Source organism: Oryzias latipes, chromosome 5, assembly GCF_053564925.1.
Source record: "Oryzias latipes strain Hd-rR chromosome 5, Olatipes_Hd-rR_3.1".
Lineage (NCBI taxonomy): Eukaryota > Metazoa > Chordata > Actinopteri > Beloniformes > Adrianichthyidae > Oryzias > Oryzias latipes.
This window is the reverse complement of record NC_136241.1, coordinates 34,023,273-34,049,845: the sequence shown is the minus strand read 5'-3', so window position 1 is coordinate 34,049,845 and position 26,573 is coordinate 34,023,273. Positions and strand designations below refer to the sequence as shown.

Genomic DNA, 26,573 nt, shown 5'->3' with positions numbered 1-26,573 from the left:
GACCAAAAGTTGGTCTAATTCTTGTGGTGCAGAAGAATGCTAGGGGCACCGCGTCACTGGGTTTGGCAGCTCTAGGTGGGTCTACATGGACGGCAAACCAGGTGGAAACACTTTACATCAAACACCTACGAGGCCTATATAACATAATGCTTCCAGTCTGGCAAAGGAATAAACATGTTGAGCTAAAAGTTTATACGTCTTAAGGTATTTACAATGTGTTTGCCTCCAACTAAACTTGGCAAGAAAAAAAGGAGTCTTGGTATTTTAGGACTAATAAAGCCATGAAAAGCAGGGCCTGTAAACATTCAAATGCAGAGATTAAAATCTTCAAATGTAAACGATGTAGTTTTGTACTTCAAACAAAGAATATGGAAATAACCTGATGACAAAAGTGTTCTTTTTTTGTCACAATACAGAGTTCCCTCGCTATTTCGCTTTGCACAATCTCGTTTTTTTAGATTTTGCATGCTATTTTTCTTTATTTCCACCATGTTCTGCATCCGTATTAGTTGTTGTCTTAGTCAATGAATCTCCTTTGTGCTGTTCCTCCTGTACACAAAGTGTTCATTTTCCTAAATCCACATATACTTTTGATCAAATTCACATCTTTGTTTTCATTCTATTACAATGAACTTATTTCCAAAAATGTTTTAACTTTGAGAGTTTAAACAAGAGAGAAAAGCGTGAAAATGTTCAAGTATGTTTGATAAAAGTGTAGAAATTGTGTAAATTACAGCCATAAACATCTGTAATCCTACTTCGTAGGTTATATTTAAAGCGCAACTTCCCTGATAAATGAGGGAACCCCATATTTATGTGTCATTCTTTTCCGGGGGAAGCCTCCGTTTCACTTTAGGAAGCTTTTGACCTTAAAGCGTGAAACCAAAACATCAAATCCCTTCTTACTAATTCAATTAACAAGATTCGGCGCATGAGGTGCTCACAATGAGAATGACCCTAGATGACCTGAAAGGATATTCCTCCTCGTGAACCGATTAAAGGAAAGTGTCAGGCTGGGAAATGTGGGTTACTCACGCTGTTGTCGCTCGTCCCTGACACGGGGTAGACCGTCCAGCCCAGCTCTGCCGTGGCTGTGGTGGAGTCCATCAGGGTCTCTGTGGACCAACACAGAAACAAACGGTCAAACATCTGCCGTCCACCAACGGCTGAGGTTGGAGACACAGTCTCAGTTTTGTGTACTACATTTTACCACCAGCTCAAAGTGGTAAACTGTTAATTGATTTAAGTTTCAATATTTTAAAGTCCCACTCCGATAGTCTTTTGATCTATTTTCAAAGCGTTCCCAGTGGTTTTCTAGGACATAGTTTCCACAGAGTGGCAGTTCATCAGAACTTCATATCGCCTACCCTTCCCGCCACTCAAATCTGAGAGCTCTTCCACTAGCTTACAGCCCCTAACAACCCCAACCTAACATTACCTGTGCAACAAAAATGGAAAGCAATGTCTGAGATATCCAGTCGTACAGTTTAGATCCAGATTCCAGCTCGGACGAGAAAAACAGAGATGTTCATGGATCTATTTGTCTGACAGTGGATGATCAGAATAGAGCGGAGCAGGAAGCTTTAATGCAATTATGTTTTTTTACCACCGACATCTTTATTTTTCGCCCCAATCAAAAATTGCTCAAAATTCTTTATATATGTCCTCCATTATCAGATAATTGCCACAAGAACCTGTTAAAACAACAGAAACAACATTTTCATTTGAGCCTTTAAGATAAGGTTTCCTGCTTCTGCATAATTAGCAGTTTGGATGTCTCCTTTGAAACAGATTTGTTTCATCGCAGGTCAGAAACATCCAGGTCATTAGGACTTTGCCGTAGCCTGTACGGTGAAAACAACAGGCTGGAAACCAAATCTCCGCGGCACGGAGGAGGGCCCACCCTGTATGCTGCGGATTAACGAGTGGAAAGAAACACCTCTGGTAATTGGGGTCAAAGACAATGTGCCTGCTGTCTGTCATGAAGCTCTCCGTGGTGCTCGTTCCACCGGCTTGATCCGAACGTCATTCCCATGCTTGCTGACCCATTCATGGAGTCAACTTCTTCACCTCTCCTCTCAAATCCAGGCACCACCTCTGAGGCTCAGACTTAGACCTGTGGGAGTCTTGTGGACCAACAGCAGAAGGTTAAATGCGTCGACTGTGAGCTGCCACGGCAAAGATGGCCTCTAACCCAAACATGGGTCACAGTAGCAACTGAAACGCAGATGTATTGAACAAATTCTTCATTCTTTATTGATGCACTGATGAGTGCGGTTCATAAACTAACAGTGTAGATGTATAAAACAGTGTAAATATCACACAAAACTTGACATGATGTTTTTTTTAAAAGTCGGATCTGAGATCTGCAGTTTTGTTTGTTCTTTTCAGACTTGGTTCTGGCACCAATTTGTCAGTCTGGTTGTTTACCAACGCTTCATTTCTTCTTGTTTATTGACAAAAAAAGGTGGCTTTTAATTAACACCCTCTGCATTCAGAGCTTTATTCCAGATCCTTCCGCTGACGTTCAGCGTTTCACCAAAGACACAATACCGGGTTTTACAAACTATTCAGTTATCACTGAGCCCAAATCTTATAATTAGTTAGATGAGACTGCAATTGAGCAGCTATTGATAACCTTCTGTGAGACGCCGAGCCGAGCAGTTGACATGGGTGTTAGGCGGTGAAATGCCAATTATCCCCCATAATGATAACAATAATTAGTGGCGGAGTAAAACGATAATAATGAACCCCCTCTGTGGAGGCTGGGAAAGTGCTGTGGGGGGGAATGGGGACTACATTTCTCCAGGACTGTTAATGCTGGTGGAGGGGCAGGTTGTCTTCTTCCTCCTAATACCCTCCTCTTTTCAGCTTCTTTAAAATGTTGGATTCACGCTTTCCTCTTGTGCGCTTCCTGTCCTGATCTGTCCTGCTATCAGTGGCCCACATGCTGGACGGGCAGCACCTCCCCACCAAACACTGGTCGCCCCTCTTCAGCCGAGTGCACATAGGAGAGTACCGACAGCCGCTCAGATACATTACCTCCCTGGAGGCGGAGCAGCACACATCTCCACTCTGGAAGAAGTATCCACTAACTTTCCCTGAACTTCTCAGCAAAGCAACGCCGCTCAGCAAAAACACTGGAAATTCATTAGGAGAAGAAGGCTCCGGGGTGCTTTCATGGACCCGCAGGAATCCCTTCTATGAACCTTTTTCAGCTTGAAAAGTCTTTAATGGCAGTGAGACGGACAATGACTCCACTGTCTGTTGGCAGCTTGAATGTACAAGAAAGCTGCCTATACATTTTTACTATTTATGCTAACCATTAAAGGGTCTATACTACGCAAATTCAATTGTTCCTGAGAAAAAAACAACCCCAAAGTGGTATTTTGATCCTGAGTATTCTTCTAAAACCTGCTCTCTAAGCACCAGCCCCATAAAATCCATAAAAACAAGCGGATTCTCACATTGTGACATCACAAAATGAAGAACCGCCCATTCCAGTTCAGATGTTGTTTGTTTTTGTAGCTGAAACGCAGACAAGATGCTGAGTGTAAAAGGTGGTATCTCAGAGATGGAGTCGTCCTGCTTCCAGGTAAGAAAATGAACTTTCTAAAAATTGTTCTTTAGTATGCCAAACGTAATATATTATCATATACATGCATATACAGTGGGGCAAAAAAGGATTTAGTCAGCCACCAATTGTGCAAGTTTTCCACTTAAAAAGATGAGAGAGGCCTGTAATTTTCATCATACATCAACTATAGGAGACAAATCACATTGTCTGATTTGTAAAGAATTTATTTGTAAATTTTGATGGAAAATAAGTATTTGCTCAATAACAGAAGTTTAACTTAATACTTTGTTATTTACCCTTTGTTGGCAATGACAGCAGTCAAACATTTTCTGCAAGTCTTCACAAGGTTTTCACAAACTGTTGCTGGTATTTTGGCCCATTCCTCCATGCAGATCTCCTCTAGAGCTGTGTCTGATAAAAGTTTAGAACGTTTGTACAAAGGAGTTTAACTGCCTTAAAAGATCTCGAATACTTTGCAGATTCCACTTATCGCGGCTTATTCTCATCTCCTGCGATAAATGAGGGAACTGCGTTTTTGGTAACATGTGCAAAAGATATTTGCAATTTTCTGCAATATAAAGTGCACTTAAAAGCTTTATAAAAATTTTAAAAAGGAACGTAAAAGAAGGAGGGAGAGTGCCAGACCCTCCCAACACCAAGACCCCCGCCGCAGCAGTAGGATAATAATACTACAATTTATGCATTAAAAGCATTTGAATAGTTGGAGTTCATCTGAAAATGCTCTCAATGTTTCTTCATCAAAGGGAAGTACGTCTATAATGAAACTTTAACAAGAAAATCTACTTTGCTTCTAAACCAGATCAACAATCAGCCAGTAAATTGTTGAAAATCTGTTTTTATCTGTTTTTAGTTGAATCAGTTCAGCATGGAGGGGGGGGTTTGAAAGCTCAACGAGTCCAAAGACTGGAAGAAAAGCTTGTGAAGAGAGTGCTTCCTCTAACACTTCCTGAGACTGAAGGGAGAGTTTAGAGCTGATCTCTGAGAGAGCTCTTGAGTGGGAGGCCGTCTGAAGTGACATGAGTGGAGTGGTGTGTGTGTGTGTGTGGGGGGGGGGGGGGGGGGGGTACTATAACAACACTCATCTTAACAGAGAGCGGTCGACGCTGCCTCACTAATGAAAGCATCAACACTTTCTAAAGGGGGACTGAGCTTTGAAGCATGAAAATAAACAGCATCCAGACGTACAGTAGTCAGCTACTCATAGCTTCACAAGTGTGGGGGGGGGGGCATTTTTCTGCTGTTTCATAAGGTTTCACATGGTGTGCAAATGTGCCCACTTTTTTTCTAGAAACTTTTCTCACAGCTCAATCATTTCTTTTTGCTTGTCAACCCGCTCTTCGGTGTGCACCGTCGTGAGCGACAATTCAAGATTTCTCCAAAAGGCGTCAATCAGAGAACGACAGCTGGATGACCAATTAGGGTATGGAAGGTGATGGATATCTCTACTGCCATGCCTGAACAAAACTTTCCCCAGGGCAGGCAACCCAGCATGCAAACAGATATTTTAGCCTCCACGTGCAAGCACATACTTGCAGCTCGTGTGATGAGGATTTTCTTCTGGGCTTTCTTTTTCTACCGTGAAAAACACAATTTGACAAATTGTTTTGCGTGTTATTGCGTCCCAGGAGGAGCGTTGCATATAAAAGACATTGACATGATAGCTCAAGCAGCAGTCAAATAGAAAGGAATCAATTTTCCTAGAAAATAGCCTGTATTTAGAGCCTACAATTTAAAGTGGGTATGTTTAAAAAGCAATACGACTCCACAACAGCGGAAAACACTTGAAAGAGATGCTTCTTTGTTGCCAGAGGAGAAGAAACTGTGTTAAGAGTTCCTCTGAGTTTTATTTACAATCAGAAACAAAGGCTATGAAGTACAGAGCTTTATGTTGCTGTGAGCATTTTAATCAACAAAAGGTAGAAAACTCTCCCAGTGAAATCTGTGTTCATAAAATTCCATGCAACCACAACAGAAGGACAACTTGTTTGCGACTGTGCGTCTGAAACCGCATCGCTCCGTGGCAAATGTGGGAAAACTCCACTCCATCTCCACTACAGACTCGCAGAGTAACAGGAGCAAGCTGGTCCCTGAGCTAAAAACAGAATACTGTATAGCGGACCAGGCACGGAAATCTCCCCAGATTAAGGGGGAACGGCAATGATATGGCCCTGAGGGAGGCGGGGATGTGATTTATAGCTTTAATGATAGACAGGGCTACTGTATGGCCTGTTGGAAATAATAACAGTCTCTTTCATTTAGATGGAAGAAGGGGAAGGCGCTCCTGGTCCTGGGAAACCCAGCTCAACGGATCTGTCATCACAAGATGGCCTCATTAAGGTACAGTGGAGCGGCCACCACTGTACACAGTCGATTTGGAATGCTGCTTTTACCGTGGATCAGACTCTGTGGACGTTGACGTATTGACCACAACCTCAGAAGAGTTCCTCATTTTTAAAGCAGTCTTCTGAACCCAGCTTTGTCTACTGGTAGTACACGTCATGAACTGGATTTACGGACGACTCCGCCTCTGACCGGGGAAGAAGACGGTTCAGTTTTGGTTGAGAGATAAAGGTGGGCTCAAAGTTTAGCCTGACCCCAAGGACTTCTTAGATTTTTCTAAGGCAAAGAATATGGATGAGAAAAAGGAAGGTTTGCAGTAAGAATGTGAATGAATGCACAGAAAAAAACAGCGCAGACTCGTGTTGACAGAGAGACACAGCATGGCGTTCCTCAGAATGTAGGACATTAATCCCTACACTGCACAGCCGCGCTATCGCTCAGAGCGGCTAAACTTGTCAACAGCGGCGATGACCAAAAACCAAGAAACAACTGTATTTTTTTTTTTTTTTTTCACTGTCTGATCTTCCAACAGAAACCAACCGTCTTTGACTGACACTGTGCAGCGTTTCTGTTTCATTTATCAAAGGATGAAACGGAGAGAAAAACTGACTGGTAGTCCAGTTGCTGCCCCCTTACCTCATATTTATTTATTTTCATCATCCGGGAGTTTAAAACGGTTATTGCGCTCCAAAAGAAACTATTTTTAAGCGAAACTGAAAGAACTTCTGGTATCAAAAAATTACACTGAAGCAACAACAATGACTCAATGAAAATGATTCAGAAAAAGTACAGAATACTTTTTAGTTAGATGTATAGGTTCGTTTTACTGCAAGCTACAATCGATTTTCTTTGAAAAACCCCAAAAACAAGTCAGACATGGCAAAACGGTCACAGTTTTGGGTCATTTCTTTTAAAGTACCAACAATTTGAAAACACTTTCTCTTTTCTTCTATGCATCTCAGTCTTAGACAAACGTTAAAATCATACTTTCACTAATGTATGTGGACCAATAAATAGTTGAGGTCAGAGTGACACTATATTTCACAGCAGAGAGACGTCAAACGAAGCAGTAAACGGCGCACTGGCCTGCTCACCTGGCCACTCTTTTGTACTGGAAAAGGAAATCTGGCAGCTGATGCCGACTTGAGGATTTATAAGCCCACTTTCCATATTTCTCAATTCCATGTCAACTCAAGAAGACCTGTTTAACAGATCAGCCCATTTAAATTTTGCTGCGGAAAATTTTGTAAAAGAGGGTCCCACAGTTTTACAGGGAACAGCTGAAGAGAAGAAGAAAGGGAGCCATTCATGTGTCTACCCATCCAATCATTACAAGTGTTTCCTGAGCACTCTGATGCAAACACTCAGCATAAAGGAGGTTGGACAGTCTGCAGATATAAGCAAATCACTTTTAATCAGAGAGACAGCTTGCAGACAGCAGTAACTGTACAGAAATCCAACACTTTGACTAAAAGCTTTTAGTCAAAAGTGGCTCAAAAAGCTCAGGGACGAAAAGAAATCCTGTGTTTTATGGTCCATGTCTTTAAAATAGGGATGGTGAATAGCCATGAAGGAGTTTCAGCCCAAACTGTGGGTCCATCGAGACCCATTCCTCCTTCAAACTTGTCCTCTGGGAGATGATGCTTGTGGTCGTCAAAGAAGCAACCGTCTGTTTGACAACCGCTTTGACTGGCAAATGAGGATAGCCGTTGGGAGGTAAGAGACGGGTGACGGCTGTCATGCAAGCCGCAGCACACAATCCCAATGTATTGGTATAATTCACCTCAACATATGGAGGAAACTGCAAGACCCGAAGACGTCTCCATGCGTGGGGAGGAGAGGCAACTCTTTTTATTGGTGGGGCCTGTCCTTGTTTGGCTGATAAGGAGATCCCACCACATGTTATGGGAGGAGAGTCATTAAAGTCTGACAAACAAATCTAGTTTATGACCTATTCTACATCCTTTAAAGACATTTCATCCACTAAAAGATGCTTTAAAAGCTGCTGTAAATTCCTGTGCAGAGGCCCTAAATCCTTATCACTGCAAGTGCCGTGATAAGGTTCCACGCTGCTGCTTTGACAGAGGCTAATAAACATTATTCAACAACACATCATTCCATGGTTTTGGCTGATAGGGACCACAGATAAGAAGATGTGAAAGTACAAGTGTGCATAAGCAAGCTGCTCTGGATAGATTCACATTAGAGCTCTCACCTAAAAAAAAAAAAGGAACCCTGTTCCATCAAGTTTAATCTTCTTCTGCATCTCTTGTTTTGTGCATTAAAGCAACCTCCTAATTAATAATTTAAATCCCAATCACCCAAGGGTCTGATAAAATAAAAGTTTAAACTGAAAAGTAACATTTTATATGACATAATAGGTTGGGGTTTCAAGCCTTCTGAGAAGATGAAACATTTACGTCCCAACAAATTTATGGAAATGTAAACACTGGACGGCTCTATTAAATCATGCAAAAGATTGTCTAACCTTATTTTCCCAATGGATTATTCCCTCGGGACTGTTAACCATCACTAAAAGGCTACCTTTGAAATCACAGTTGATTATGAAAAAGGAAAATCACAATCGTCTTAGTGCCAAAAGTTGTCTTGAAGGAAACCAACCTTTAAATCCTCTCTACCCAAGACAGAAACCAGTCCTGACACTTTATCTGTTTTTAAATCCTATAAATCTCAAAGCTGAGTAATTGCATTTGAGCAGATTTACACATTTAGCTGCACCGTATTAAGCACTTTCAAGCTTGAATTTCTTTTGCCCTAATTTAGGCGTTCTGAGACGGTCCTGAGGTTTACCAACACCCCGCTGGAGCCAATGATAAGACTGTCACCCGAGCTTGACAAATTAGTTTTGCATGTCACCATATATCAAATAAAACGGCCTAAAAACCACCTAACTTGTCATGATTTTTTTTCAAACGTTAGTTTCTGGGTCAGGTTCTGGGGGAACTGTAAGGGGATCTTTGGGTTATTTTCATGCTTAATGTTAAATCAGACTCATCTCAGGCTGTAAATGTTTCATGAAGTCTAAATAAATGAGTAGCTTCAACTCCTAAACTTTGTTTTAAAATGGTCTCACACGAAGACGTGAAAGAATGAATGAAAACAAAACAAACTTATGTCTGATAAAAACATTTGTCAAAAATGAGGATGTTGCGAATTACATTTTTTTTATTAAACTAGATGACATTTGTGAAAAAAAAGGAAGGTAAAAGTCATGTGACATAGTCACTACGTACATTTTGTGCAGTATCCACGTATGGAATTTCGGTCTTTCATGATGCATGCGTGATATACGTAGCTCACAAGTGTTACTTGCGTTCAATGTGGGCAGATGTCCGTCGAGGGTCTCTGCCGACGGGTTTTTACATGAATTCTGTTTTGAGCTGTTCAAACTTTAGGGTCGGTTGACTTTACGCAGTTTACATGTATTTTACAGAGTTTCTGCCCAATTATCACATAAATCTTGCACTATTTATGCATGTTTTTTGTGAGATGCATACGCCAATTTGTAGCTTTCCACGAACGAACTACTTCCACGTATGTCTAATAGATATTTTTTAAGAATGTACCATCGATGTACAACTTTTGTATCATGTATATGGCGCACATATCACATTAAAATGATGTAATTGATGCATGAATTACAAATGTATTGCCTATAGACATCACAATATTAACACAAAAATACATGCTCTACGTTGACTTACGTGTTCTTTGCGTGGTTTATACGTACTCCTTTGGGGTTTTAACGTGGTTCATTCATGATAAATCAGTAAGAATTTCACGCAAAGACCACACTTTGTTAACGTATATTAATATATATGTATGTATATATATAAATATATATACATATATATATATACAAACAATTCAAACCAGTTTACTGTTTACATCTTTCTAAAGAATGCACTTTTATAGAAGATTCATTGTTAGGGATAACCTGAGATGCTGCGGCCTGTCACATATCTTTAATGACAAACTGGTTTGGTCTGGGAAGGGCAATTTGAATGTTTTTTTAAACCCATTTTCAGTTGGTCTGTCGTTATTCAAAGGAATCTTTGCAGGAACACCTGTTAGGTAGAAGCACCTTGATTTATCTCGGGTTTTTTTTTTTCTCTTTTTCATTTAGCTGATATTTACCTGGAGATATTTGACTGACTGCACTTTCGCAAAAGTCCCATCAAATTGACAAATGATGGCGATAAGAAAACAAGCACCTTTCAGATCATGAGTCATGCCCGTCCCCTTTTGTTTTCTTTTGTCTGCTTATCTGTCCTGCTTCCAGGTACAACATTTCATACCTGTGTGTGACAGGAGGAGGAATTTTGCAGGTGTTATTGACGTGTGAGGGGTCAACCTAAAGGGAGTTGATCTGCTGCCAGTCAATACAACGCGTCTGCCAAGAGTCATCAGATCCGAGACGTTTCTCTGTTTGGGCTGAAACCGTCGCCTCCCACCTCTGTTATCTTAAACACACACACATGCACACACACAAACACACAACTCCCAGACCTTAAGATAATGAAAAAGACGCTATGAAATCCAATATTTTTTTTTCCACTTTAGGGAATTCCAGTTTCAACAATAACTTTTGAAAACTGGTTGTGTGTGTGTGTGTGTGTGTGTGTGGGGGGGGGGGGGGGGGGGGGGTATCATGTATCCACCATGGGATGAAAAAATTCAAATATTCGGATACAATAACTCGTATCTGCAATAGATCTGCACTGGGCCTGCACACTAGATTTAATATTTATCGTTATTGCAATATGAAGCTGTAAAATGTAAGTTGCCGAAAATTCCAATAAATGGTTACGTTAAATTTGCTAAAACAATCTTATGGCAGCTTGAAGTATTTAACGTATCAAATAAATCCCTTTATGCATTTGACCAATCGGATGGACGCCTTCACGTTGCTGACCAATCAGATGAAGCTATTTTATGTTAGATGTTGGCCTCCTATGGAGACTCTTATTTAAATTTAACTGTTGCAGTGAAATGTTAAAATATGTTTTTGCTTGGTTTGCTTTTTCTTCATGAATCGCAAAGTATACCGTCATCGCAATATTGATCACTTATATCGCGTGTTTATCGTGCAGCCCCTAAACTGCACAATAAATTGAAAATGTATTGTTACTCCTTTATTAATACGCACATCGCCAAAGATAACTGCGATAAATGGTTACCTTTAGTGTTTAAACACATGCTAAAACCATCTCATCAGTGACGTATTTCAAGAATCAAAAACAGCCCTTTATGCAACAGGCCAATCGTATGGAGCTCTTCCATGCTAGACGCCCCCCTCCTATGTAGACTTGAGTCATTTGGAGAATAATTTCTGTTGATTTTTATTTAAATAAAACTGTTATAGTTAAACCAAAAATATCATGTCATCTTGTCGCAATATCACAATATCACACATCTCAAGCTCTAGTCTGCGATGGAGTTTTTACTTTTACTCAAAAATAACATGAACAAGGAGAAACAATTTGTCTCTTTTCTTATTTTTGTACTTTTCCCAACAAATTGCTGCCTCTCCCCACCCTCATCCATCCTAACGTTCCTCATAAGTACAACTTCTTCCTTGCAACCACCTGGAATTCTTTAAGACCATCCTGTCGGACGTCCCCTCTCCTCTTAAAACACCAGAAACTCTGCGTTCTAAGAGGCTGTCAGTGTACCAACCAGGCAGCCACGTCCGTTTAACCATCAGCACCCCATCTGCTTCTGCTGGCGGGGACCACACATTTCTAGGAGGGGGATCACACAGGAGGTAAGGCCTCTTGGTGGATTCCAGGCCTGTGAGCTCGCTCCCATTGCTCTGGAAGAGTTATGGTGGGGTCACGACCCCCCAAAGGTCTATAAAGCAGGGAATGGGAAGCAGTGGAAGGCAGTACCTCAGCCATATGCCTGCCCGCTTCACTTCTGGGACCATTACTGCGTCCAATCACACCGACACACAGCTCCAACATGCCGAGGAATAACCCAAATATCGCTTTCAGTACAGGGAGCCCTAAAGCCCCTGCAATCAACATCCTCTTAATCAACAGCCGCACAGCACAAAGAAAATACAGTTGGCTGTCCATTAAGGCACCTTAAGGAGTAAGTGTTAGTCAAACTAACATACACTGGGAGACATTGGATACCAGCGGTGAGCAAACACAGTGCTAATGGTTTCACGGTGGTCAGCAGTGAAAGAAGACGGACAGCAAGAAACTGCAGAACAAATGAGAGAAAGCACTTCAGAGAATTATGAAAACCACAGCCTTGGAAAAAGTTTATGAGAAGAAAAACACTCAAATCGCTACCATAAGCTACTCCTGTTCACATAGCGAGAGTACCTGTGCCTTTAAAAAACACAGACCAGGGCAGCTGGAAACTGAATCAGACGGAACTTTTAAAAGGATCTCTCAGGCTTTAAAATAAAGGATTCTACTTGTACAACTAAGAGAAATAAGTCCCAGAACACGATCAGTACGCTACAGTTTTATTAAAAAAAATTATAAATTACTGTTATCAAATGTATTTCCACAGCAGCAAAAATGCCCCCTTTCAAATAAGAATGAGTTGCCTTTCCAGAAAAGAAAAGTAATTGTGTTGTAACTTTCATGAATGAACCACATTCAAAACAGTTTAGTTCAGGCTAAACTTCAGGCAACCGAAGGGTTGGCGGATCGATCCCCGCCCTCCCCAGCCAGCTGCCCCCCCCCCCGAGCGCGGCTAGTCTGCTGCTCACCGCTCCCCCCAGGGTACGGTCAAAATGCGGAGAAGAATTTCCCCATTGTGGGATAGATAAAGTATCAATTATTTATTATTATTATTATTAAAACCATGGAGAAGTGCAAATACATCACACAAAGAACACGTACATTAACTTAGAACATGAACCGTGCATGATTATTGCGCTGTTTATATGCAATTCCTTAATAATCCGTGCGTCAATTACATAATTTTAGTATGGAATGTGTACCATATATGCGACATGGTACATGCCTGCAGTGGTGCATGCATGAAAAGACCATAAGACATACAAGAAACATATGAAAAAGGCCATGAAAAGCCACAAATTTGTGTATGCATCTCGCATAAATCATTCACAATTGCATGAGATTTACATAATAATAGTGTAGAAACTACCTAAATACACATAAACTGCATATTGTTCAACCAAACATAGATTTTGAACACCTCAAAACCGAATTCGCTCAAAGACCTGTCGGCTGAAACTCTCGACCCACATCTGTGCACATCGACGAATGACGATCGCAAGAAACGTGTATGAATTACGTATGTCACGCTTGTATCATGACAGACCAAAATTTAATACGTGGAACATGCGTAAAATGTCTGCTGTGTGACACGGCCTTTAGACCCCACTGGGTCCTACGGGCGCTTATGTTTCACATGCAGACCCAATGCGCTCAAGATTCTCGCGTGGTCAGTTAGGGGTCAGTACTCACACCTTACCATTGACTAGAGTATTGGCGTAAGGGTACCGTACGACAGCATCACCCTTATGGCACAGGTGCGTGTAACTTCTATTCTCCTCACAAATACTTTACAATACACTCATCACACCCACGATAATGGTACATTCTATTTACACAACCTTCCTTGAGGTGGCCAGCAACGCTTTCCGAGAGCTGCGAGACACACCCCTTAAGATGCGGCCGCTCCTCCTTACCAACCTCCATGGACAGCCGAAAACTTGCTGTGGTCCACCCCTTTATGGGTCAACTCTCTGTACGGGGGCATGTGACTAAAGCGTCATTATGAGTGGCCTTCTGGAACACACCTGTTCCTTTCAGGGTTTTGTTGGAGCTGACACAAGAAGTAGTACTTTTACCCGCCGTGGAGCATCAGATCAGGGGCAGTAAGTGTAAACACGGCTTAACGGCTGATAACTCCAGAGGACATTTGCATTGAGTCCACTGAGATGTGCAGTCAATGTCTGTTTCTGCATCCAGCCAGCCCCCCCAGTGATTCCAGTCTTTCCTTACACTCAGGAAGCAAACCCCCCTTTTGGTTTGTTTTGTAGCCATTACAGCCACTTAGTCTGACAGCAGACTTTGTTTCCCTTATCTCCTGAGCAGCTAAAGCACATAAGGGTTGTGAGGCTCTGCTCAAATTTAGCTCGGGTCTTATCTCCATGTTTACTCGTGACACAGATCAAAGACGGATAGCTTTGGATGGGTTGGTCATAAAAACCGTAAAGGAGTTTACGGTTTCATACCACCGGAAAAAAAAAGCCCAAAGGGCGAGTGGCGGCTCCAGCAGCAGCGTCTGACAGGTGAGCACACGGGACAGAGCCCGCGGGGTGTGAAAGAAACAGGTAATGTTGGCCAGGAGGAGGGCAAGGAGAATGTGGACGTGTCTCGGAGTCAAGAGGCAAAAGTCTGCGCACTCGGGATACTATTGTTACCGTGGCAACAGGTGAGCAGTGTAGCGAGGCAACAAGTCATTACCAGTGGAAAAGGATGACCCCCTTTCCTTTCAGCCAACACAGCAATTATTGGACGAGGTGAGATGGGTGTGCTCTAATGAAACTGGACAATATAAATGTAATTTATTCATTTTCATTCAATATTTTTCTGTAAATCTACATAACCTAGAAAGAACTCAAGTTAATTCATGATTTTGGAAATAACCACTAAGACTTCTGCTTGGAAACGAAATACCGGTGCCGTTTTGCATAGTTTTCTTACAGAAAGCTATGATTTCTATGTTTTTTCTGTTTATAGGAAAATTGGTTTCTAAACTGAAAGTTGGTATAAAAATGATTTATCATTGAATAAAAATATGTATCAAGCTGAGTGTAGGGAACCATCACTTTCTGATGGGCTGTTGGAGGCCTTTCAAATGGAAACAGGTGGGAAGGAGGGGACGACATGAAACAACGGGGCTGCCAAGAAATCTCCACAAAAATTTAGCACAGACATGGAAATCAAGAGACAACAATCGGTATAGATGCAGCATAAAGCTGAAGGACTCGGCCAGCTGAAACACAGAGGGGCCGATTCACGGAGCCGGCGAGCGGCTGGCATGCAAATGGAGCCTGCATGGGGTTACAGGCAGGGTGAGAAGCGGCGGCATGAAGAGCCTTCTCAGGCAGTCATTTGCCAGCATTCAGTTCCCATCAATATCAGGGCCGATTAATGAGAGGCTGGGGGGGAGGACCGCGGGGGGGGGCAACGGCCAGGTGTCGGAGGAGACAGAATGGGAATAAAGAGGGCGCAGGCACTGATCCGAGAGGAATTCCTGCAGCGCCGCACACAAGAGCGGTGGGGTGGTGGTGGTGGGGGGGGGGGGCATTCTGCAGATCAATTGCAGAAAAAATCAAAACGTACAATTTATGATTTATTTATTTATCACAAGCAAATGCAAAAATAGAAAAAAGAAAAATGTACCTAAATGATAAATAACAATGATTGAAATAATAATAGATAAATATTATTGTTTGTTCAAAGAACATTAAGATTAAATTAAATAAATAAAGTATTAAAATAGATAAATTATAAAATAGTAAATGATAAGTATTGAAATGAACTTCAGGCATCTCTAAAGAACCAAAAACGTTACACAGAAGTTGAAATAATTCAGCAGCCATGTGATCGACGAGAAGCTTGATCTGCTGGAGCGGGGGGTCCGAGGCCTTTCAAGGGTTCGATTCTGTGAGGCTGGAGTTGTGTTTCACTCTGCGTCGTGCCTGTGGGTGGCCGTACACGTATGTGTGCACTTGTGTCACGGCCGGACTGTGTACATGTGTGCATGCATGCGTGCGCCTCGGCACAAAGGCATTAGCAGCAGAGCGCTTTAGCATGTGTGTGCGTGAGAGGGGGCGGGGGGTCCGGGGTGGAGGATTTTGGGATGACCACAGCACGTTGGGTTTGGTGGGGACAAACCCCCCCCCCCAGCTTCATCTGCCACAGCCGGGTCACGTGACCGCTGGTTCTCACAGCGCCACTGAGTAGTCAGAAACAAGAGGGCGGCGTGTTGGGGCCGCATGCCTGTGTCATTGTGAGCGCCGGGTGCCTCACTGCTGAATGCCACAAATCAATCCTGAAACATCAGCATCAAAACCACAAACGGGAGCGGAGCGGGCGGCGCTGAGCCCAGTGGCCTCTGGGAGGTGGCTCAACGGCGGCGAGGGGTTGTCATCCATCCGTGGGTCCGCCTCTGCCGCCCCCGGCTCCTCGTTTGTCTGCCTCCCTTCTTCATGGCAGGGCTAGAAAGGAAATCGGGACCCCCTGTGTCCAAAGGCTGTTTAGCAGCACATTTATAAAGATAGAAGATAATATGAAATAAAATCTTTCTTTCATTTAATTTGCACCAAGGCAAACGTTTTCTTTGTGCGAACGACTAAGCACTAAACCTCAAGCGTTAATTAATGTGTCACTATTTTGCTTTTTTTTTCTCACCTATTGTTTCTACTCCTGTGTTCACATGGACAAAAACATCACCAATAACCACATTTCTTCTCATAAAAAGCAGAATATTAGCACCACTTTCCCTTTTCCTTCTCTTTCATGTTCATCACATAATCCTCATCCTGTTTCTCTGCTCTTTTGTTAAGCTCTGCCTTTACTTTAACATGTGGCTCGTTTCCATCTTCACTTTCATTCATTTAGTACTACACTGAAGTACTAAAGACAAAAATGCTACAGAAACTCCTGTAAATGTTTAATTTCAATACGTCCCAGTTGAAAGACCCACTCTGATGTCTTTAACGCATCCTTTTGCTGATGATGGAGGAGGTTTATTAAGAAAATTAAGATTAAAATTGGATTTCTGAGCATTTTTATATTAGAAAAAAATGCAGCTTTAAAAAAGTTGTGGCGTAGAAAATACGATGGGCGGATCTGGATCTAAACTGGACGGCCGGATTGCTCTGATATCGCCCGCCATTTTTGTTGCTGGCGTAATGTTAGGTTTGGGGTGTGAGGGGCTGTAAGATAGCGGGAGAGCCTGTGAACAGAGAGCTCTCAGACACAGAGGTAGGCTTGCATCATGCCAATAGTCCCGCTCACAACTCAGAAGTGAATTTCTAATGAACTCCTGTTGCTCTGCAGAAACTATGACCTAGAAAACAACACCGATTTTTTATTTTTTGCTTAAAAAACGACATAATTCTACTTGAAAGACCACTGGAAACGCTTTGAAAATAGATCAAAATATGATCTGAGTGGGAATTTAAACTTCTAGTTTAAGAAACGTGGTGACAGAGTGAAAAAGCAGCGTGAATGCAGAGATGACAAAAACCCTTTAACTGCTATTAAAGGTGGCCGTTAATAATGCAGACAGGAGAGCAGTGGTGGGAGGAAGCCTCAGAGTTTGCTATTCAACTGGAAACAGTGAATCAGTGTCTCGGTGAGACGGTAGTTTTTCAGCTGTGCAGTCATCAGGGAGCCAAACTAGAGATATAGCGATAGCTAAACCACATCTTGAACCATACTGGCTAACTGATGAAAGATGTATCCTGTGGTTTCTGCTGCATTTCAGAGGCCATGGAGTCATTGGGAAGCTCAGCCCTGAGACTTCGTAACCAGCCAAACCAATGAAAGCAGAGCCTGTCATACGTCCAATCACCGCAAGCCAACATTTCACAGATCCTTCAAGCTGGCCTTGTGACTCCCCAAAGTGGCTCCTCAATTCTCCAGGGGAGTCGCCAGCTCGTCAGAGGTTCTCATAAGGTCACTTTAAGACACCGGTTCGCTTAAACAAAAATAAATTGGGGAATTTCTGTACAACTTTTTGGGAAAAGGCCTCTGCAGCTGTGAGAAAAACGTAGAATACAAAAGTCGCCTTGAGTTTCATGACAGCTCTGCGATTCCCGAGCAGGGGGTCTGTGCTGGCAGAGTACAATGTGTGTGTGTGTGTGTGTGTGTGTGCTTGTTTGAAAGGAATCACAGTGCGGTCCTGACATCTCCTCTCTGGCACCAGGTCCCTGTTTGTGAGGGTGTTAGGGCCCACGCTAAGTAACGAGCCCCATCCAACACATTCAGACAGGGCTAAGAGGTTAATTGAACCTCTGTGCTGTGCCTTCCTCTGTGTAATTTACTGTGATTAATGCTTGGAGGTTATTGTCAGACTCACTTACTAAATGTCCGAAGCACTATGTAATTAACCACATCTGTAAAAATGTGTCTGGAACCTGAGAACATTGGGGTCGCATCCAGACAGCCATGTGCCACTAACTGAGAGGACAACACTTGGGAAACAAGCTCTGTCCCTCACACCTTCTGCCTGGCTGACAACAATGATGCTCTAATTAGTTTTCTTCTGAATTTTTGAGGACAAGCACTCACTTCCAACAATAATAATCAGGGCGGTTAAATGTGAAGAAGGCCTCAGAGAATATCTGCTTGCATCAAAGGAGAGGAAAAAAGAGACGAAGGCCAAAACAAAGACAATGTACGTCCTTCATTCTGACGGTCGGTTCAGCCTTCGTCCCAACCGCCCTGACAGGTGGATAAGGGCCGTCAAACCTGGTCAAACCTAACGCAGGTTATAGACCCGTAAAGGGCAAAATGTTCATGCAAAGTTGTTTATTTGGTAAAGACCTGAGGTTGTAGCAAACACGTTAACACGTAAGGGTAAGTAATAAGGGTGAAACGCTTAATCAAATGAACAGATTTATCTTCTAACTAGATCCATCTGTCTGAGCCAAGTCGGTAATCGAAATGAATGGAATCAATCTGAACCTTTATAAAACCCTTTCAAAATAAGATAAATTGACTATAATCAATATCGGAAAATGCCATTTGGATTGAAGCCCGGTAGGTTTATTTTAATAGATCATAAAAATCCCAGCAGACAACACACATGTGAGGCAGCAAACACTGATCAGAAACACTGAATGTGACCATCCAGTGAGCTAGAATATTCTAATGAAGTTCCTATTGGATTCTTTGGATGTGGAAAAACAGTGGGCTGAACTTTAGGAAACTAAAATGTGACTTCATTCTTGTTTACTTGTTTGTTTGTACACATCATTGAATTTACACTTGATTATCTTGAAAAAAGCCAAGGAATCTGGAAAACGTCACCAGCACTGTTCAGTACCAGGTATTTTTCTCTGAGTGGATGTACTGGATCCATTTTAGGACAGAGTACCTGGCTGTTCAGAATGAACCGATATTGGCTATGAATCATATCAACAACCACAGAAATGACATAAATCGAATCGTTCAAATGAATCATTACACTCCATGTAAGTAAGAAGAAAAGTAGGTGAGACAACCCCCCAAAATCGTGCACACTATGCAATCGGGCCGTTAGTGCTGTTCACGTGATACACGCACACTCCTTGCAGCAGCCTGACTGTTAGAAATTAGACACTCAGAGTGTAGTTTGTGTGGACATTCAACGGGCACGTACGTATCATGACACAAGGGGTCAGTAGTCCCAGGACCAGCACTCGCACCTTACCAACGACTAGAGTGTGGCGTGAGGACGACGGCATCACCCGTGCACGTCAATGCGCCCGTACAGGTGCATGTGACTAAGGCTTTCTGAATCTGTCTTTTAAAACATATTTGCTGAAAACTTCAAAAGAGGGAAGAATCTCGTCAGCGAATGCTCTTTTTTTGTTTTGCAAGTGATTCCGGCGTCCAAGAAGTTGCAGGAGACTTTCCCCTCTTGAGTGAGATAGAGGCATATAAATAGCAGAAACCATGTCACAGATTATGAGCTGCAGCTCTTGAGGGGCTTAGATTTTAATGGATCCCTTTTTTTTTGATGATATGGTCGGCCAAATTCCCCTGACGACATGCTGCCACAGCTTATCTCTAGGAAAGAGTGTGTGTGTGCGCATTAATTTTCCTTTGTATTCTCGGGGCTGGAGTGTGTGTCTGCATACATTGAGCACATTCTGCCAGCCCAGTGCGGAGACCTTGTGTTAGCATGTGCGTGAACTCAGCAAGCAGGATTCTTCTCTTGCTTTGTGTTTTTTTTTTTTTTTATTAAGGCTGTTTACGTGTTTTAATCTCGGATTACTTGGCCGTCTCACCCGCTGGCTCCCTGTCAGCCTGGACCATCCACACAGTTATTACAACGTCCTCAAGCTGAGTAAGAAGATCCCCCATCTAGATCTTCCAACATGAGCATCAAAGAGAGACACATTTGAAGAATGTGAACACGTAATTCCAACCTATTGTTGTAAAGGATAGGTAGTTCATGTTTTGAGGTCAATTGTAACACTTATTCCTGTAAAATATGCACAAGAACACAATTACTTTATCTACTACAGTTAAAAAAAAATAAAAACCCTTTAACTTTCATTTCAAAGACACAGTAATGTTTTTCCAAAGAGCTGTTTCTAAGTTGCACTTCCCTGCCATCAATGGTTATTTATGAGGTTGAATTAGTTTCCACAAAGTTGTGGGTTACTCTCACATGTGAGCTCGCTGACCTTGGCAATAGGACACCAAACTGTAATGCATTCATACCGTTGGCAGATTTTATGCAAACGAATGGAAAACTGAATATTTGATCAGGTTTTTGCTCTCCAAGGTTACATAGATGGACCTTTTTTCCTTATGAATGTTTGATTCTGATGCTTTGTAAAATTCCCTGTTTACAAAGCCGTGGTCAAAAGCAGAAATGGAACTGTAGCTTCTAAATGGTTGATTTTGCTGGATTGCACCCTCTAATGACCAGCAAAAGGTCCGAATGAATCAGATAAGTGTGTGTTAGGAGATGCCATCAGGGCCCTTTACACGCTCTGACAAGACACGCTGAGTTTATTAACAAAAGCGATAAGAAACAACGATGGTGGAGAACTTCAAGAGTCGAAAATGTGAAGTTCCAAGAGAGCACAACAGGTCAACTTCAGATGCACAAAAACAAAACCTTTTATGGCGTTTTACATGATTTCAAAGGATTAAAATTAGGCCTGAATGATATGAGCAAAACTCACGATATGCAGTAATAGTGATCCATATTGCGATGACAATATAACTTGGGATAAATGAATATATCCCAAGTTATATATAAATAGCAAAAAAAAAATAATAATAATTTCCATTTCACTGCAACAATTTGATTTAGATAAGAGTTAACGTAATCTAAATTATTTTCCAACCTTTACATAGTAGGCAAACATCTAACATGAAAGTGCTCCTAAATAAATAAATAAATAAAAGAGTCCCATCCGATTGGACAACAACGTGCAGGCGTCCGTCTGATTGGTCAAATGCTTAAATGGATTTATTTGATTCGTTAAGTGCGTCAAGCTGCCATAAGATTGTTTTAGCACAATTAAGGTTACTATTCAGGGCTCAACATAGCCATTTGTCCGCTGGCCCGGTCCTGTTTTTCGAGCAGTGCGGACCACAAGACTTTACTTTTCACTTGTCCGCTCGGGCCACTAAAATATCTAACGGTTTATATATTCTTCACCTTTTTCAATAAAGTAAATTTTGCGAAAACGTGTAGATTTACCTCGTCTTCATAATTTAGTTTTTCTGCTAGTCCTGTGTTCAGACTTCAAGGGTTTCTATGGGAAACCTTTGATCACTTCTCCTTCTCTCCCGCCTGCGAGCGCGCGGCTTTCACTGCCGAGCGGCACGCGCTCACTACTTTTTTTTTCAAACTTTATTGAATGTAACAATTCAATACAAAACAATGTTAAACAGCAACAACGAAGGCACAAGCCAGTGGGTTATTATTACATTTGATTATAAATCCGACACCGTCACTGAAGAGAGACTGAAGCATGTCAGAGATGTGGAAGACATGGCAGGAATAGATAGGAATATGTTAGATGGAGTAATGGGTGGAATTAGTACTATGGACAGCAAGATATTTAATGAATGCATTGAAGATGAAACTGTATCCACTAAGCTTTAAGCTGAATGTCAAAGAATCAAAGGCAACTCCAAATACCTGAATTTCAGACTCAAATGCAGTAGAATGTTAAACTACTTAATTTTGTTTTTCTTTACAACACTGTAAGCAGTAAGTATTTCTAGTTAGCTGAATGATCTCAGTTAGACCTGCACAATATGAGGAAAACTCGCGATATGCGATATCAGAGATTAAAATTGCGATAACGATAGAATTTGCGGTATATAAACAAACAGCAAAATAACCAAATAACCATTCCCAGTTTAAAAATTATACTCCAAATGACCCACGTTGACATAGGTTACAAACATCTAACATAACAGGGCTCCATCTGATTGGTCAACAATGTGAAGGCGTCCATCCGATTGGTCAAATGCATTAAGGGATTTATTTGATTCGTTAAATGGTTCAAGCTGCCATTAGATTGTTTTAACACGTTTAAGGTTTATGATTTATTGCGATATTTGCCATTAAAAGCACCATGAAAACTTCTGAACTAGTGTTACCTACTACACTGCAGTGCTCTCTTCAAAACATCTGAAACAGACTAGAGCAGATTTAAGTTTGATATGGTCTATTTTCAGTCATTGAAAAGTGTAGAAATAAGTGATGTCACCAGAATGCACCAAATTGCACCATATTAAAAGTTTCCGGGGGGGCATGCCCCCGGACCCCCCTAAAGTTGCAAGCACCTGCGAAGCGGCGGGTCCCGCTATGCGCGGTGTCGGGCCAGTAACTTTCAGGCAGGGCCAGTAAGTTTCAAAAACTACTGGCCCTGTGGGCCAGTGCAAATTTCTGGGCTATGTCAACCCCTGCTATTTATTGCAATTTACGCCCACTTTTGCAGTATTATACGTATTTCACCGCTTCATATAGCAACAAACGATACATTTGCAATTTTTTGTGCAGATCTACTTAAAATAGTTATGTCAGTGTGTTTAATAGGGATGCACTGAAATGGAAATTTGTGGACTAATGAAAGACGGAAGGAAGAAGGAAGAAGGAAGAAATAAAAATTAAAACACTTTACCAAATACTGAATAGTTATTGAATATCAAATATAGATGTTGAGGGTTTTTATGATTGAGGGCATATGTGAAGAAAATTAAGCTTAAAATTGCATTTCTGAGTATTACTTTATTCAGTTGTGGTGAATCAGGAGCAGATGAAAAAATGCTGTTAAAAAAAGCCTTTAGCAGTGACAAAGATGCTTCAATCGGCGCCACAAGACAAATAGATCCATGTACGTCTTTGCTTTACTCATCCAGCCGGCATCTAAATTAAAACTGTGCGAACATCGCTCGCCATTTTTGTTGCTCCGGTTGGGATTGTAAGGGGCTGTAAGATAGTGGAGTGGAAACAGATGGATGATGGGAAATGGAGGCGTGATTACTCTGCACCTCACAATTTGTCATTGTGCCTTTGCAAGGTCGTGGATGCCTGTTGATTAGCCAAAGTTTAAATGGGTCATAATGTGTCTTTTTTTGCTAAATCCAGCCGAATTTTTATGTTGCTGAGTTTTTCTCTGCATCCTTAGTCTTCAAGGTAATTTTGGTGGAAAGTAAAAACACAAATAACAAATAACTTGGAAAAATAGTAAAGAAAAAATAGTGGTGTGTATGAGAGGGTGATGTAAAATGGACTTAACTGGGAAGTCAATTGTTTATTTTAATATGTGATGTTGAATTATTTAAAGCCTTCCAGCATTTCTTTCATCAACTATTGTGATCTTTTTTCATGAGCAGTTATTTCTACATTTGACTCTTTTTGGGGATTTAAAAATGTGTGTGGGACGGTCTCCCTGACAGTTTGTTCTTTGTCTCTATCTTTTCTCATCATTTGCTTAAACCGAAACAAAAAAATGTTTGTCTGTTCCAGAAAGGTTCCCTCTGAAGAAATGTCTTCTTTGCCTCTTTGTGTAATTTAATACCCTGGTGTCTTTCAGATTTTCCTTTTCTCCACCCAAACCCTGCATCACCAACCCAGACAGCCTCAGTCCTTTTTATGCAACTTCCACTCTGCTCCCCAAGATTAGGCAAATGAGCTCCGCAAGTGGTGACATTCGAGAGTAAACCATACAAAACTCTGTCTGGCAAGCACATCATGAGTGCTGTTTCGCTTTATTACCCAAGCTAAATTTGTATCTCTCTGCTTTTCATTTTTCCTCTCAGATTGAGAAGTGTATAAATGCTACCGGCACCTTCTTCGGCACAAGAAACCAAAGCTCCTGAGCTAAAAATGTCACATTCAATGCAAACGTACTCATTTCACCTGAACGTGATAGAACAGAGAATATGTTTTCACCTTTGACCCACCAACAGTTTCATGCAAAGCCTTCGTTACAATTAACCTGGACAGGTCACACAGGTGACCAGCATGAAATATCAAGGTCGTAGACTGCAAGTGTTACAGGTCGTAGTAAACACTTATACAACGTGTTAGGGCAGGTAGGGGGAGATAGGCGAGACTGAGGCGTGTCGTAAGGATTTCTCATTTCGTAACCCTTTGCAAGGAGCCCATCAGTGCTTTTCACGTGATAAGTGTGCGCTCCTTGGTGCACCCTGACTGTCACAAATGAGGAAATGAGTCAGTGTGTAGTTTGTGCGGACATCCTACAGACGCGTACGCATCACACGCACACCCCGTGGAGTAAGGAGCAAGTACTCGTAACTTAATAACGACTGGAGCATGGTGTATGTTCTTACATTAGCCTTACAAATACTTCACGGTACAGTTAAACAGACGCACGACAATGGTGTGTCCCATTTTCATGACGTCCTTTGAGGTGGCCGTAGGAGCCTCAATGAATTTTAATGTGATATGTGCGCCTTCTACGCCCTAAAAGTTATGCATCAGCAGTAAATGCATGAAGAATCAGTTACACATACGTGGAACGGTCGCGGAAAGCCACAAATCTGCGTATGCATTTCGCAAAAATCACGCACAGTTGTCTAAGATTAACGTAATAACTGCATAGAAGCTACGTAAAATAGGCATAGACGGCGTCATTCTTAATCGACCTAAAATTTTGAACAGCATAAAACACAATTCACGTAATGATCTTTCGTCGAATGACGAATGCAAAAACACCTAAGAATTACGCATGATTCACAAAATACCAAAATTCTATACGTTGAAAACACGCAAAATGTTCGTAGTGGCTGTGTGACACAGGCTTTAGGCTTCAAGAACTAAACAATTTGTTTAAAAAATGACAGAAGAGGAAGCATTGAACCGTTTGCTGAAAATATTAAGGTACTTATTTTTACTGACAGTTTACCGCTAATGTTCTTTTTTCTACAGTAGCTCATTTTGGTTAAATCTTTTCTTTTATCTTTGATAACTTTAAGCCAACAAGACCCGTTTATCAATCAAATCCCTGCTGCCGAACCAGCATCAACTAATGTGAAGATTCAGTTTTCATGGTTTGGGAGTGTTGGATCATTTCAACCCCTAACAGGTGAGAAGCGGACTGCGTCACAGACAGGCTGCCGCTCCATCACAGCAAAATATGAAATGATGGCCACAGTTCATTTACGATGGTCTTGCATTTAAGCTCCAACTTTGCAGCTTTCTCTCGCAGCACAATGCCAGCATTTGCTGTGAGAGTCCAATCTTTCTTTATCAGATAATGAAATCTCATATTCGGGAGTCCCATATCCAAGCTTGGACTGCTTTCAATCTGTGTGCATTCCAGTCCAACAACACAACACACTGATGCAAAGACACACACTGAGGCACTGGGGCTTAGAGTAAGTGAAGCTGATTAGATCTTTTCACCTCCTGTGTCTCCGTGGTCATTCCATAGTTTTAACCCCTTCACACCTTTCATTACCGTCTTCCATAACAAGCCCAGCAGAGAGCTGAAGGTCAGGGACCAAACTCATTTATGAAACTGGAGGTAGAAATCTGCGGACTCCTGGGATTTTATTTTTTCATTAATTCAATAAGGAGGCAAAACGGCAGCTTTCTCTCCCAGCCGGCTTCCAAACATGCATTTTTTGCCTAATGTGACTTTTGGCTTCCCTTCATTTTCTTAAATAGAAACTCCTGGCTGGTGTGTTTAATGAGAAGTTGATGCCCAAAGATCTTTTAGAGATCAGATGGATTTAGCTATATATGTGTGTCTTAAAACATGTGTCTTATTTTCCCTTCTTTTGGCGTTACTTCTGATCCACTGTCCTGTTCCAATTCCAACACTAGATTAAAAGGATTAATATTAGTTATCTTTACAATACTGTTTTCATAACTCGCCACCATATTTCTGCTCATGTTTATGTCTTTTAATCTGCGCCAACCGTCCAAAAGACCTGCAAAAGCATGAGGAGAATTACATTTTTACATATTCACCTTTTTATGATTGGTTTAAAGCAGGGAAAAATGTGTCGAAAGCATTGATTTATAGCTGCAGCTGCATTGTTCTTGAGCCGTCTGTGGGGTAAGACATGACATATAGCTGGAAGATAAAGATCTTCTGCACAGCTAATTAATGAGGGAAGATGTTTCAGCCATTTCAAACTTAACAAAGATGTGTGAATCCCACAGCAGGCAGCCAAGATGATAACAATTCATCAGGAATAGCTATCGGTTCGATATAAGCTGGAAGACAGCCAAAACAGCACTTTCAGGAGAGCACAGACACATTTTGCCTTTTAAAGCAGCTATAAATTCCATTGATTGGAGTTAAATGCTTTTATTCTGTGAATACTGGCTATTACACCAGGCAGGGTGTAAAGGGGGGAAGAGATCATTCAGAAACAGCAAGGTATTCAAC

The 26,573-nt window shown here is 41.6% G+C and overlaps 1 protein-coding gene across 4 annotated transcripts in view; it reads right to left on the bottom strand.

The window, feature by feature from the left end:
• The window catches only part of ephb2b (eph receptor B2b), a 148,135-nt gene that overhangs the window by 94,789 nt on the left and 26,773 nt on the right, over positions 1-26,573 (bottom strand). For all 4 annotated transcript variants that reach the window (XM_023955298.2, XM_023955295.2, XM_023955297.2 and 1 more), the window contains exon 2: positions 1,036-1,115. In XM_023955298.2, the coding sequence (XP_023811066.1) occupies positions 1,036-1,115 (80 nt within the window). The remainder of the gene's footprint in view (positions 1-1,035; positions 1,116-26,573) is intronic.